This window comes from Poecile atricapillus, chromosome Z (assembly GCF_030490865.1).
Source record: "Poecile atricapillus isolate bPoeAtr1 chromosome Z, bPoeAtr1.hap1, whole genome shotgun sequence".
Lineage (NCBI taxonomy): Eukaryota > Metazoa > Chordata > Aves > Passeriformes > Paridae > Poecile > Poecile atricapillus.
The window spans coordinates 138,783,828-138,799,133 of NC_081289.1; the positions used below are offsets into that span (position 1 = coordinate 138,783,828).

General features: G+C 40.5%; 1 protein-coding gene across 1 annotated transcript in view; it reads left to right on the plus strand.

Annotated features, from left to right (window-relative positions):
• The window catches only part of KIAA1328 (KIAA1328 ortholog), a 172,651-nt gene extending 159,973 nt beyond the window's left edge, over window positions 1-12,678 (plus strand). Inside the window, exon 11 of the mRNA XM_058827295.1 lies at window positions 9,406-12,678. Within this exon, the coding sequence (XP_058683278.1) occupies window positions 9,406-9,619 (214 nt within the window). The 3' untranslated portion in view covers window positions 9,620-12,678. The remainder of the gene's footprint in view (window positions 1-9,405) is intronic.
• Window positions 12,679-15,306: the final 2,628 nt, after the last annotated feature.

Sequence of the window (15,306 nt, forward strand, 5' to 3'; positions counted from 1 at the left end):
CTCTGAAGTGCACAGTTGTTATGTAATATCACAGCAGAATCAGGGCCCCAGGTGTTGTACATACACCAAGGTTCATTTTCTGATCTGAATAGCTTTCAGACTTGATGACACAGAAGCGGCTGTGTGGGAGGGGAGAGAAGGACAATACAAACAGAGTGATTGCAGAAGGTGGTTGTTAAACTCTGTGGTAGTTACCTGGTTCTGTAATTTCTCTCTTTTGTACAAAAACTTCATTCTAAATTATTATTCTGTCACTGGCAGATCTGATTTAAAAGGTTTCTTTACTTCTCAGCACTCACTCGTTGTTCACCCTCCCCTTTCCAGAATTATTACAACCTCAGTTATGCCAATTCAGCTGCAGCCTGCAGCCATACCTTAAAAGAAATGATCTGTGGTGTTTCTTATTCTTGGTCTTTAGTTATTATTTAGCTACTAAAAACACACAGAGACAAAAACAATGAAGCAGTACTTTGAATTGTATTTGGCAGGTTGGTAACAGGGCAGCAGGATCTTAGTCTGATGGGGAAATAACAAAGGTTGAGCTACCAGCAGCAGAGAGGTAGGATAACTGGACTGGGAGCATTGAGACAGGAGTGTGGAATGGTGAGGAAAGCAGGGTGTTGGTATCTGAGGAGCAGGGAAGTGAAAAATGTCCTGCTTGTGTAGCAAGGAGGAATAGGAACAGCAGTAACTCCTCTTTCAGTAATGACAGCTGCTTGGATGCTATCACAGGTGAAGGCAGGGTGAAAACTGGGGGGGAAAAAAAAAGTAAAAATCTCTTCATCAGCCCTGCCTCAGGGCACAACTTTTTTGAGATGCTGCTGGATCTGGTGTCCTTTAGAGCACTAGCACTACGTGGTGTAAAACCAGCCAGGGGCAAACCAGTGTCCTCAGCCTCTTTCAAGTCCAAGTCCTCTTTAGCTCTTTACTACTCTTTGCCATGCTGGGGAGGGAGGCTTGTCCCAGAACACTGCCGAGCACAGCACATTTCAGTTAGCAGACCTGTGATACTGTTAATCAATTCTGCTGCTTCTCTCCAAATTCTCCTGTGGAAGGGATGTAATCTCTGATGCTGCTTTCCTCACGATTTGGTGAAAATTGTTTGTAACCCCAGAAAATGAGGCATTGAATTCACTGCTCTGCAAGACCTACAGTTAAGGGAGGGACCTGTGGAGCAAGGAAGCAGCAGCAGAAGTGCTGAATGTACACAGACAAGCATTGGGTGGGTGCTGGAGGGAGCTGATCTCTTCTCTGTTTCTGAGCAGCCCCTCTAGGGGATATGGTGCTTATTTCTGGGTGATTACTTACTGGAAAAAAATTGTCAAAGATGGAAGGAGATTTGCAAAATCTGTTGCAATGCTGGAGGTATTGATTTATGAGAGAATATTAAAATACATGTGGCTCAGATAAATGTTGACTGAGACTGGAGCAGAACGAAAAAATGTAACATTGTTTAAATACTTGAGGTGTATTTGCATAAAAAAAAGAAGATGGATTTCTCAGTACCGTGCCAGATCTTTAGCCATAACTAATAGGGTAAAGTTTGGAGGAAGAAAATCCTCTTTGTTTATCTCTAGGTGACTATCAGAAAGATGTTCTTATTCGTGACACATACCTTTCCCTCCCACCAAACTCTGAAGCAAAAATTCATGGAACATTTGTGGTGCTTCCCATGCTATTCTGTTCTTCTTAATGGGATATGTTTCCCACTGGGCTTTGACTTACCTCTTTTGACTCTGTGCTCTTTTGGAGAGAGGAGTACTCTTACAAGTGGTACTAGAGTTGGTCCCCCTGATCCTGATCAAGGCCCTTTAGGTTATACTGTGGCCCATAAATAAGTAATAATGGTAATGATAGCATGAGATATATTTGGCTGTGGAATGGCTTCCCAAGGAGAGTAGCGAGAGGCTGATTGTTAGCAACAAATGTGAGGAAGCACACTGTAGGGAGCAGTTCTGTCAGCAGGGAGAAGGCTGGATGATCTAATAAGTCTTTTCCTTCTCTAGGTTATGATTCTGTGAATACTGCCTTGGAGAGCTCTCTAAAATTCTCTGATAGTGTAAGCTCTCTATTACGTGGGTGTGGGTTTTATAGCACTCCAGGAGGCTCTTGCTGAGGACACTGTATAAATATATTCTGTTTTACATTGTATGATATATTTTAAATAAAAGGCTCAGATCTTTTTTTAATTGCTTTGAAATATTCTGCAGTCTGATCTTTTTCTTTAAGAATTAAGAAACTCTGAAATGCTTTTGGAAGATACAGACCTATTGCAGGTGAGAAGTATGTCTCCACGTGGACTAAGTTTAAATTACATATATAGCATTGTTAAATTTGGCTCCTCCTGTATCCCACAGTGAAGTATCTGCTCTGAGTTCCAGCCTGCAGAAAGTAAAATGGGAATCTCAGGCTGCCACAGTCCTTTTGTCTCTAATTCTCAATGTGATCTTGTTCCTTCTTTTAATGTTTCAGCCTCATGAAGTGTCCATCACTGTGTTGTGTTTGTTTTCTCTTTTGGTGTCCTGACATTCAGTACATGGGAACGTCCCCCCAGGGTGTGTTTTGGTCACTGAAGGTGCAGTTCACACATGAAAGTCAAGCTCCCTTATTCTGATATGTCACCTTTCAGGGAATGACTGCAAAATCAGCTTCTCTTTCTCAGCTTCTCTTTCTCAGCTTTTATTTCCTACCCAACCAGCCTGTAATGTTCATTGACATATTCATCTCTGGTTTCCTGGGCCTAATAGCCTGCTGGTTAAAACTTGGATTACTCTCACAGAGCAGGGAGTGGGGAAGAAAAAATCTGAGGTATTATCTCAGCCCTATGGATTTTCAGAAGGCTTTTGCCAAGGTTCCGACCAAAAGTTGCTAAAGAAATCAAGTTTCTGTAGTATTGGAGGACAGTTCCTTCTAGGAATTTACTGGTGGTTAAATGATAGCAAGTAAAGTGACTTAATGTTAATTTTTTAGAATTAGCAGAAGGATCCCCCAGGAACTCACTGGGCTGGTTTTTCATCAGTGACCTGGAGTGAGAAGTGAACAGCAAAATCTCCTGGGTGACCAAATAAATTTGTGTGTTTTGATACTAAGTTCTTTCAGGTAGTCCAATGATATGATAGTGAACTTCTTGAGTTTGCTGCCACAGGATGTGGTGGAAACTGCAGGCTGAAAAACCAGGCAAATTTATGGACAGTGAGTTGGTACATGGATGTTGAAAGGATAAGCTATGGAGGTAATCTCTCATCCCTTATTCTTTAATTGTGGATGCCAGACTAAAGATGGCAGAAAGTGCTTAGGACCATTCAATTTGGATTGAGTTTGTCCCTTCACCCTTGGGTTAGCTGGGGTGTGGGTGATTAGCTGTTTCTTACATATAACCCCAGGTTGTATCACTAGTGTGGTGTCTTCATGTTGTTTGACTGCTCAGGCCACTTCTTGTGTGCATCTATTTTTTCTCTGCTTTTATTTGCCCTGTTTGTTCCAGTCAAACAGTGATTTGATATTTGCTCTATCATAACAATAGACTGTTTAATTTTCTGTAAAATGGGTCTGTTCCCTACCCCTTGAATGTGTTTTTAGCTGTATTTAGCATTTGTAAAGTGCTTGGGGGCAGGTGGTGTTTTATGAATACAAAATAGTGTTAGGCTTTGTACTTAGGCACAATACTGTACCGTAATTCAAAGGCAATTCATGTAACATTAGTAAATCACTTTGAACTTTATGTTGAAAATATAAGCAGTAGTATAAAAATAAACCTTATTATTTCCTCTGGTATATACAGTTAAATAAAGTATGCCTATACAGCTACAAAACTGTATTGCCAGTATGCTTTGTTGAAATGCCATCACCTTGCAAAGAGATGTTCCATGTGTTTTGTACATGTTTATGGTTGAAGAATAAATTTTCAGAGACTGTAAATGAAAAGATGTCTCTAAATATAGTGATCAAATACTATCTGACACTGCTTGTTTAAAGTAATATACATATATTTTAATGCCAGAGTATTTATGACTAATAAGTTATTTTGCCTCATAAGGAGATTCCCACTCCTTCAAATATCAAACTCTTTGAAATTGTATTTTATTTTTTTTTTCAGGAAGGAACAAATGCTATTAACAGCTAAATGGAACTGCATGATATAAAAATACAATAGTGTAGTTTAAAAATTGGACAGTGTGTAAGAAATATATTATATTTTACAAGCAGTAGCAAATAGACAAAAATTTAAAATCCATTGGCGTATCCCAAATATCTAAATAAATAAACATCAGTGTTCATCCAGTTGAGGCAAGTAGGGTTTGTGGTTACCTTCAAGAGCACTGTTCTTTCTAATATCCTGCACAGTTATCACTTGTGCATAATCTGACCATTTTTTAGGTACTGTACATTGTTGGACTGTCTGGGCTCTGATTGCCCTGTAGGTTTTATTAGAAGAAATGCCAAGTGGTTTCAGGTGGTTTCTTACCAACCATCCTGGGCATAGATGGTCTTATGGTTCCCGGAGCATCAGCCATATTTATGTGTTCATCGTAAAAATGTGAAAGCCTTCCTTCCCATTCAGTTTGGAAACATGGGACAAAGTAAGATTCACCTGTAGGTCTTCAGAGAGATCTCTTACTACTGCATGAGCAGTGCAAAAGACACACTGTGGAAAGAGGGATTTGGGTCTGTGCCATCTTGTGTTTATTTTTTGTTTTCCTTTTTAAAATGTGAATGGTTAATGATCTGTTCTTAATTGTAATGGTTTATGATGTTTCCTTTTATCTGAGTGATAGATGACAATACTCTTCTTACATTAAGAGTTTATAAACTCTACTAGATACTTATTTAGTTAAGAGCCAATGCTGAGTTTCTAATAAAATTTCCAAAAGGGTTTTAGTGGCTGAGGAGACAAATTTCTAGCAGCCTGTTTTAGTAATGCAGAGGAGATGAAGGGAATGCTTTCATAGCACTGTGCAATGCCTGACCAGGGTGGATTTTGCTACCCAGGTTGTAGTTCTGCTCTGACCCAGCTATACCAGCTTGATTGCAGTGGTACCAGCCTCCCAGACTGGGCATCTCTGTGCTGCTCTGTGAGCTGTGTTTGGAGTTTATGTTCTAGAATAAAAACAAAGGTGAAAGCTTTTCATTGAAAGAAGAGTTTCAAAGCTTACTGTGGTCTAGTCTCCCTACTCTCATCTCTATCCTCTTACCATGGCCCTGCCTTCCTTCTGCTTTGTACACAAGTTCTTGGTGTTCTGTATCCTGATGATTTTTTTTGAGACTTTAAAAGATTATTTTCCCCAAACTTTATCTGTCTAAATAGTTAGACTTCTAATTCAAACTTGTAGACCTTACAAATTTTCTTCTCCCATGATGAAACATGCAGACTTTCAAGCTCATTAAAGTTAGATGAAAAAGTATACATGGGGGAAGTGTCAAAAAAAGAGATTATTTTCCAGTCTGTTGCAGAGATGCTGTGAGAGACTGGACTATTAATGATTAATGACTCATAACATTTGCCCATTTGTGGAGGTGCCAGGGTGCTTTGCAGAGGCCAGGTTTGCATCTCTCAAGGGAGGAGGAGAGTTTTTGGGTGTACATATGCTAGTCTTCATGAGACAGAAGAGGTGAACTATCACAGCCTGGATCCTGCAAGGTAAGAAATGGTGCTTCTTGCTATGCCAATTTCTCTTCTTACATAATTCCCTCAGTTGTTAAACTGCCCCCTTCCCCCTGGGGAAAATCTGATAGGGAATTATTGGCTTAACTGAGAGGCAATCCTTAAGAAGGGATCACAAATTATCAAAGTCTTCCTGAGTGCCCCCAGACTCATTTCTGGGCATTCCCACCGAGCCTGAGTATATTTCAACCCATTGGACTATGTGATATTTCATTCTAATCCGCTCCAAGGGATCCAATAACAAGAACCTGGGTTGTACTCCCCTTGCTCAGTGACCTTCCAGTGCACTGGCAAATGTACCAAAGAAAGTGAGGACAGACTGAATTATCACCATCCTTAAAGGGACAGTTGCCCATGCCATTTTCCTTCTGTTGGGAGGGCAAAACCTATCAAAGAAAATGTGCGTAAGCACCATCACTGATGAGACATTTGGTTGCTTGGTTGAACATCTATACGTGAGGAATTTCTGTATGTGGCTAAATGTACAGTGCTGCTACTTCTGCAGAATGTTTGGGATTTTTTTCTCCTCTAGAAGCAGGAACAATACAAGGGGGCCCTTGGCCCTTAGTTTGCTGTAAAAGAGCATTCACTATTCACAAGCCAAGTTTGCCAAATCAGTTTTCCTGTTTGAAATATTCTGACTCCTGGGTGGCTGATCCAGTAGCTTTGACTTCACTGAAGCCATTAAGTGTTACTATAATCATAATGGTGGAGCCTATTTTTACTTAAGTTTTTATTCAAGTCATGCAAAGAATACATACCCTGGTTTTAGAGAAAGTTGCATTTCAGGATTCAAGCATTCTGACTGTCTCTTTAAATATTAGGATACAAATAAATGATGAGAAAATTGTCTTTGCAAGTTTCAAACCATTCTAGGTCTACTCTGTTGCCTCCAGCCAGATGCTGTCTGATGTTACTTAGACAAACCAGGGCAAACCATTATCCTGGGATTAAACACTAAATACCTGCAAGGAGCATTCTCTTTATCAGATATTGCTCTGTTAGCAGAGTTCATTCACTTTATTGCATATATAACTGTGGTGTCAAATAGACTGATTTACAACACCTGGTCTTTTACATAATCTTTGCTATTTGCTGTGCTTGTAATCTGCCAAATCATTTAGCCTTCCTGATAGCAGAAATGCTGTAAAACTTAGATAAACTTGCAGAAGAAATGAACTCGAAGGTACTGCTGAAATCTAGGGCCTGCACGTTTGCTGTAAATGCACCGGCTGGTTTGGTTTCCCCTGCCCAATCTGTGATTGCATGTGGCTGCTGGAGAAATTGAAATTTTATGATAGCACTACCGTCAGAGGAGATAAGCATTTGTATGCTAGACTAGATTAATCTAAAAAGAAGTTATAGGTGTGGCTAATGAAAGCAGTGTATGTGTTAACTGGGTTTCTTTGGGGTTCAAACCATATGTGTGTATCTATATAGAGTCTAGTCTTAAACTTTCTCCATGTGAAAAGTCTCATATATCTGTGTGCTAGTTCTTGCTATCAGTGCAGCTTATTCCATTTTATGCTGGAGATACCTTTGAGGAGTTTCAGTTTTTAAAGGGTACTTTCTGAATGCTACTACAAACAACAGATTTCTCTAAAATTATCTGGTTTGGCTACCCAAAACTCCACATCTTTCCGAACATTTTGGTTAGGGTAGCTAAAAGACATCATGTTTGCTTAGGGCTAGCCACAAACAAGATCCAATTGAAAGAAAAGCTCTATTTTTTCATTTTGAGCCATTAATTTTTTTGCTACTTAGATAATAGAAAGACATGTAGACAAGCTTAAAATGTAGAAAGGAAATTTTAAAATTGGCTTTATGATCGTGAGTGAGATTAAAGCTAGCACATCTGCAGGAAAATAAAAGAATCTGTAGTCAAACAGGAGAGAGCCCTGCAAGGTGGTAATGTCAAGTCAGACTGTATTAGAAATGACACTGACCATCAGATTGGAAGAAACAATAAAAATTGAAAAAAAACGGCTTTTATAGTGTAACTTCAGTAGTCACCATTAACATTGGTTTACAACCCATCAGTACTACTAACTCCTTTCAGCTGAGGGAGTAGTTCTGTGTCTCAAACATAACAATGAATTATTTTGTTCTGGACAAAGTAACTTGTCATGTCAAGCCCTGGAATGAGCTTGCACCCAGGAAGGTGGTGGAGTCACCATCCCTGGTGGCTTTCAGGAGCTGACTGCACATGGCACTCAGTGCTGTGGTCTGGTTGGCAGGGCAGTGACCAGTCAAAGGTTGGACTCAATGGTATTGGAGGTTTTTTCCATTCTAAATGATTCTGTGACAGTGTTCTGATGATGGATGGGATGTGGCACTTACTTGTGGAGATGAAGAAGGGTGTTTCTCATGGCATGTCTAGTTCAGGGTAGGAAAACCTTTGACCTGCTGCTGCTGCACAAGGCTGTTGGACAGCAGAGCTGGGAGTCTACCTTTGGAGGTACATTGGCCACTGCTAATCTCTCACATCCATAAACTACTGTAAACATTTGTTCTTAAGAATTTTTCATCCCTTCTTGAGTTGAGAAATCTCTCCTGGCTTTCTTAGTTGCTTAGGCTTTCTAGGCCTTTACAGTCACAAAAGTAGAAACAGAGGCTTTTCTCAAAGCAGAGAACAGCTTGAGATGTTTTCTTACTCTATAGATGAACTCTATTTGCTCATAAGAGAGATATCCTATGGATCCAATCACCTGTGCTGATAGTTTCATTTGGGTGAATAATGTGAATAATGTTTTGTGCGTGAAAGTCTTTGAATGTGTAAATCACTTCAGGGTTGGGGACATCAGACTGTTTGGTACTAACAACAGCATGGAACAAAGGGACTTTGGGGTAAAACTCTGGAGTGATATCTCTAACATATCACTGAGAGATCACTGGAGAACAGGCTCTCTAGGGAAGCAGTGGAAATGGTACTGTTTAAGACATTTAAAATTGGACAGGAGGAAATATATTGTAATGATCAATCCTGTGCTGGTATTTAGATCAAGTCTTGTCTCCTGTGAATATTAATAGAAAGTCCCTGTCTCAAATACCTCCCGTTATTCAGCATTACCAGATCACATTGGCTTGCAACCTTCCCCCATGTCTGTACTTGCACTTAAAGGACAGCCTGAGTGATGCTTAGCACCTTTGCCTTTTCTCTTGGTGCCTCAAGTGTTGATTTTGTATTGCCTTGCTTAGATTCTATTCCTTCAGTGCTTCCACCAGACAGACTCCATATAGTACACAGAGATTTACAGGAAGCACATGTAGTTTGTGGCAATAATAATAAAGTCTCCTGCTGTTTTCAAATCCCTGAGAAACTAAATCAAATGTAGAGGTCTATTCAAAAAAAAAAGTAAAAAAATAAAAACAGTGCAGCATGTGTATAAGTCACTTTACCTTTACCATTACCAGTGTAGGTGTGCCTTGTTTGGTGTATTTGGCTGTCATCTCTCTGAGGTCTGTGTTCAGTCTCCAGAGTACCACTAAGACATTACACACCTCAAATGGAAAAGCTGATGAAACAGCCTAAAAAAACCTGAGCGCCCATGCTTTACTTGCCTCTTTTTCAGTACCTCTATGTTGTCATTACTGACAGGAGTCCATACAGCAAAATTTGTTCTGTGCCGGTGGCCCCTGTCAGGCAAATCTAGTCTGATTTATGGAGGCAGGAAAACTGGATTCATTTCCTGCATGGTGCTGTGATCTTAATAGAGCTCTGTTTTCTCTGTGTGTTTCTGTAGGTACGAAGCTTCTCTTCTTGACCTGGTAGAAGCTATGAACCTAGTGTCAGCTCCGGGACACCTCTGCCAAGAACCTTGTGACAGGAACAGAAAGCAGACGCCCTGCTGTGTGAGCCACAGGCTGTCCTCTTGGTGCCAGACCCCCTGCAGCCCCAGGAGCAGAGCAGATGAGCTGGAGGAAAGTCGGCTCCTCGAGGAGATCTTCTTCATTTGACACAACTCCTTGGTCTACAGCTACTCTTAAATTATTTGAGTGATCATGGCTTGTTTTCCCTCTTCTAAAACATAGTTAATGAGCATCCAGGTTCATTTTGGATTTAGTAATCATGATGCAAGTATATTGTTGGGGTATGCCAATCAGAAAGTGTTATTTTTTTTCCTAAACCTTTCATGTGCCAAGTAATCAATTTAAAATAGCATTTTTTTTTTAATCTACAACATTTTCTAATAGATTGAAGTCACAGTTTTGCCAGCCTTATATCGGAAGTATATTTCATTATCGATTTTTTGGGCTCTAAAGCAGTTTGCAAGAACTGCCTAACATTCAAGAACCAGCATGTTCAAAGTAGATTATTTTCTAATTAAACAAGTCTATTTAAAACCTGGCATATTATAAAGGTACAAGCACTTTAGTACTTTTTCACTGATTTTATGATCTACTTTTTCCTTCAGCATTCTGATATTTAACACACTGAGTTTTTAGGGGATATATCGTAAGCTCAACTCTACAATGTCTGATAATGTTAATAGATGATGTTGCAGGTTGATCTACTAGGCAAAGGTTTGAATTATATTCCTCTTTAAATCAGCGCTATTTGACAGAGTTTATGTGCTGGGTAACATAACCCGGAAACAGCAGAACAGAGTCAGACATTGTAGAGATCCAAAACCTATTTGATGTACTTTTCAAGATTAAATGCGTAGTAGTACTAGTATAAGAGCAGTCTTAAGACATTTTCACTAACTTGCACTATTTTGGTCTTGCATCCAGGCTTCACTGTAAATAAGACAAATCAGTAATTATTTCCACTAGCAGCTCACAATGCACACTTTCCTGCCAGCTTTAATTATTCATGCTGTATCTATTTCAGTTTATTTAAATGCATTTCCATCTACTGCATGTACTTGGTTATTTAAAGAAATGTGCCGAATTGGTAAAAATGACTGCACATTACAGGATTAATGGTCATTTTCTCCACAATGCAGTGTTCATATTTTATTGTAACAGTAGCCACCGGCATGTGTTCCTAGAAATATGAGACTAAAATACTCATTTTGCACAGTAAAATTGCAGTGAGGGAAAGGTAGAATTGATCCAGTATGGGCAAGTTCTAGGCCATTTGCTCCCAAACATGACTTCATGGGCCAGTACTGCTTTTCAGACAGTCTCTTTAGGCAACCCTGCTTATCTTAATAGCTGGGTTGAGTTTCTGTACCCATGCTTGGGGTATGACTGCTGCCTGTCTCCTCACGCTGGTCCTGTGCAATGTGTGATGCTCTGCAGAGTGGATCTCAGATGAGAGCCCTGCAGCCCCTGGCACCACCATGCTCCATCAGTGAAACAAAAGGAGAATGAAGGGGAAGAACCTCAGGTTACTCTGGGCTGCTTCAATCAGGCCCAGTCTTAATCATAAATTAGGTGATATCCCTTCTGTGCATCCCAGCTGAATTTTTAAAAGCTGCTTGGAGGAGTTTAAAGGAGGAAAGCAGCATTGCTGGACCAGAAAATTACTGCTGTGGAAAGTCCCTGCCTGGTCTGTCCTGCTTTTAGTGAAGTATTACAGTTTTCTGGAATATGTCCATCTGCTGTTTAATGTCCCTCTCTACTCTCTGAGCCTGTGCAGGCCCAGTTTCCTGCTAAGAGCCCCAAAGATGTATTCAGTGCCCTAGCCCAGGTAGAGCAGATGGGGACATAAGTTTTCTTATTCTGTTGGCTGAGTAGCCTGCTGCTTAAAGAGGGCAGGAAAAAGGAGGAAAAAGAAGAGAAAAATGTACAGGGACCAGCAGGAAATTTGGGGATAACTGTCACATAGATCTTGGAGTTTGGGGTTGTTTCATGGTGTTTTTTTAGCTTTGTTGGTGGGGTTTTTTTTTTAAGTGCTGGCATTTATAGAGAAACAGTTCTCTGATTTCAGTCCAATTGCTTCTTGTCTCTTTTCCAGTTTGACTGAAACTTTAATTGCTTTTTCTGATAAATGCTAACTGACCTTTCAAAACAGCAAAAAATACATGTATATTTCTTGAAAGGTGCCTTTGTGTTGAGAACACTTCGTGGGAGCATTCTGTTCTTTGATTCTTCCGTGGGTGCCAATATTTAACTGCTTTGGGATTCCTTATGATCACTTAGTCCATAAAAAATTATAGTTCTGAAGGTGACTTTTGGCTTGAATCTGTATTTTTTGTTTGTAGCTCTTATTAAAAGGACATTGTCAGGGTTGTGGGCTCTATGCTCAAGGTGCTGTCCATCAGTCAGATCTACACAGGGGGCACACCTTTGTGAAGCAAAGTTTTCCAGTAAGAGATAGTTGAAATGTCTGATGGGTGAAGAGCTGTATGCTTTAACTCTCTATGAGATGTGGACAAAAGAAACAAAACCTATTAATTTCGTAGACCTTGTGGAAAATAATTTTTTATAAAGCTGGCTCGTGCTCTAGTTATCAGCTGTATATTAGGAATAGTGTTTAGCAGTCAGTGCGAGCAAAGATTTTGCCATGAGGCACTACAAAGTTGAAGTTATTAAAACATTTATAGCCTTGGAAAAAAAAAAATCAATGATTGTCAAATAGGAAAGGACAAAATCAGTAGTTGGTACTGGGAGGGGAATTGTTTTCCATCTGCTAAAACAGTAGAGGAAATGCAAAAATTAAACTAGCAAAAGCAATGATGTGACAATGTCCTTTTAAGTTTGAGCTTCAATATTGGGAGCTGCTGCTGGGGAGTTGGTCCAGCATAGACTTTGTCCAGAGTGTTCCCAGTGAATATCCTTCAGCTATACATCAGGCTGTGTTTTCCATGAGGCTTTGTAAGTAACATGACTGCTGCTAAGGCTCCTACCCACACCTTCAGTTTGTGTCCTTCCCACATGGTTCGTGCACACACATTTGCTGGCTGTTTGTGTAGTTACTGCTTTTGTGCACCTTGCACATCACAGACCTGTAATAATCACATCCTTTTCATTTCTAGCCTTTCCAGTCTTGCTGCTGAATCCCATCTTGAGCACGTATTTATATGTGTATGTGAGGTCTTCATCTAATAAATTATCTGGGGTTTTAATTTATTCTTCCAGACATTTATTTGGCTTATCTTCTGATTTTTGTCCAAGATGTCAATACTGCCATTGATAATGTGTTCCACTTCCCACAGCATCACATCATATTATGTTGTGAGTCTCCAGTTTGCTTAGATACACGAAGAACTGGATTTAAGTCTTCTCTTCCTCTCCAGGACATGGGTCTTACTGTGAGAAGGAGCAAGGACTCCTCTGGAGTGTGAAGTAAAAGAGAGGTCTCAAAATACAAAGGAGAAGAGAATTGGAGAGCCAGCACTCATTCTTTGTCCCATGCTTTGGGACAAAAAAGTGAATTAAGAATAAGGAAGAAAGGATGGAGGTGAAGGCAAGAAAGGACAAAGATGCAAGGCAGATAACTGTACCAAACATGGAGATGAAGTGGGAGTGAGCTAGAGGGCAGAAATGAGTTGTTAAACTAGAATAAGCTGATGAAGGGAAATTGTGTGCTTGTATCTTAAAGTGAGAAATGTTTTCAAACACTAGTTCCCATAAGAGCCTTATGACTCCATACCCTTTTCCAAATCATTGTCCTGCATTTGAGGAGCTACTGTCTAAGGCATACTTTGCAAATGAGGGAAAGAGGAAAATTACCTTGACCTAACTTTAGCATCTGCCTTTTAGAGCAACTGGACAGGGAGGCCAGAGCACATGGAGAGCAGCTGTGCAGAACATGGGTATAACCCGGGCCACAGACTGAACCTAATTGCTTGCAAGGGATGGTGACTTGGGTGGCTGAAGAATAGGAGACTGGAGAGCAAAAATCAGAATAAACAAATAAAATGTGCAGTGTTCCAATGAGCTGTGGAGGTTTAGTGTTAAGGAAGGAGAGAAAAGGGCTTAGCTACACTTCAGAGAGATTGAGCCTGAGATATCCAAAAGACAGCCCTTGAAAGTGCATGTGAGCCTGGGGTTAAACTCTAGAAGTTGCAGCAGAGATTTTCTCAAATACGACCTCCAGGCTGTGTTTGAATTTGTACCATCTGTGGGGGAGAGAGCACAGCCTGGTTAGTTAGAAACCTCCTTTTTCACTGTTACTAAATTTATGAAATTGTGTGCTAATTAGTGTATGATTTATAAATTTACATAACTGCATGCTACATAAGACAACACAGAATATTGAATGAAGCGATTTAAACCAGCAGAAGCAGTGTAGTCTGCTCTGACTGGCTGGCTTTTCTCTGGAAAATGCCTCTCCTGATCCCGACCTACTCCCTGCATCATTGGAAGGCTTGTCTGCTCACAGCAACAATAAATGTTTTACAATATTTTGACTCCTTGTAGCTGAGAGACATCCACCTCGAGCATATCTGGCATAGCTGTGTAGCAGAGCTTTCATGGTGATCCCTGACTAGGGTGTTAGAAAGCAGAATTCAGCTAAAAAACAGCAAGAAACCCAACTTGGCCTGGCCATTTGCTTGAGGACTCCTGCATTTGTTAACGTGTGGTGGAAGAGCATCCAGACTGCAGGAAAAGGATGGGCTGGCAGGGAACTGGATTTGTTTTCCAGCTCTGGGGAAGCCAATTTGCCTCCCTCCACAGCCTGCTGTGGGTTCTGTGCTGAACTGTGTTTAGCACCACATCTCAGAGGGGCTGTGACCTATACCACTGCCCACAGCAGAAGATACTGGATGTATCCACCAAAATACGTCTTTGACTGTAATCTGTAATAGCAGAAACATAGGGGCCAGACATTCCTACTGAACAGAAGCTGAAGCTCTCAGGCTTAATGTATTTTGAGGCATTGAGGAGCTAAACTGGAGAAACTTAGATGCCACTAAGAGGTGAGGTCCTGACATATGTGAGGTGGGAGATGCCCAGGTGGTACCAGCAAATGAACTAATCCATGAGCTGCAGCCTAGTTCCTTGATTCAGGATTCATCCTGAGTATGTAAAACAAAATAATTTTCACTCAGAGCATTCCATAACCAGTGTGAGTTCATTCTTTCTGGTCTCCTGACTATAGACAAGAGGAAAGTGAAAAGCTGAAAAAAGGTATATTTCCTGGTTGCTTACTGGCAACTACATAAAAACCTTGAAGCATGGGTTTGATTAAAGCACTTGCCCAAACACAAAGGGATTGAATACTGTGAGCATTAGGAACAGAGTGGGAACTCCTCTCCTCTGCTACAGCTGATAATGAAGGAAAGGACAAGATGAATTCACAGACACAAAACCTAGTTTATTCTTGAATTACAGATATCTGCGAGGAAGTTGCATTGAAATTTTAAAAGTGCCTTCTCAAAATCTTCCAGCATGCAATTATTCTTCTATAAAACTGCTTTATTTTGAGGCTGAGGTTATCTACCTGAATTTCCAGTGGCTGGACAGTGTTGTGCCTCTAGAAGCAGGATTACAAAGTCGCTGTGTTGCCAGACCCCAAAGGCAATGATAAATTCCTGGTCGAGCCTTCTCTTTGTTGAGATGGCAACCCTTATGCCTGGTGTCCTAATGTCTTTTCCAGCCCCTGGATTATTTGGAGGGCCTGTTTCTGAATTTCCTGTAGCACTTATGCAGGATACCCAGTTCCAGTGCTGCTTATGTGAAATGGTGACAGTGTGGCCTCATTTCTGCACAGCCTTTCTGTGTTTTGGTTTTTGTTTTTTTTTCTCAGT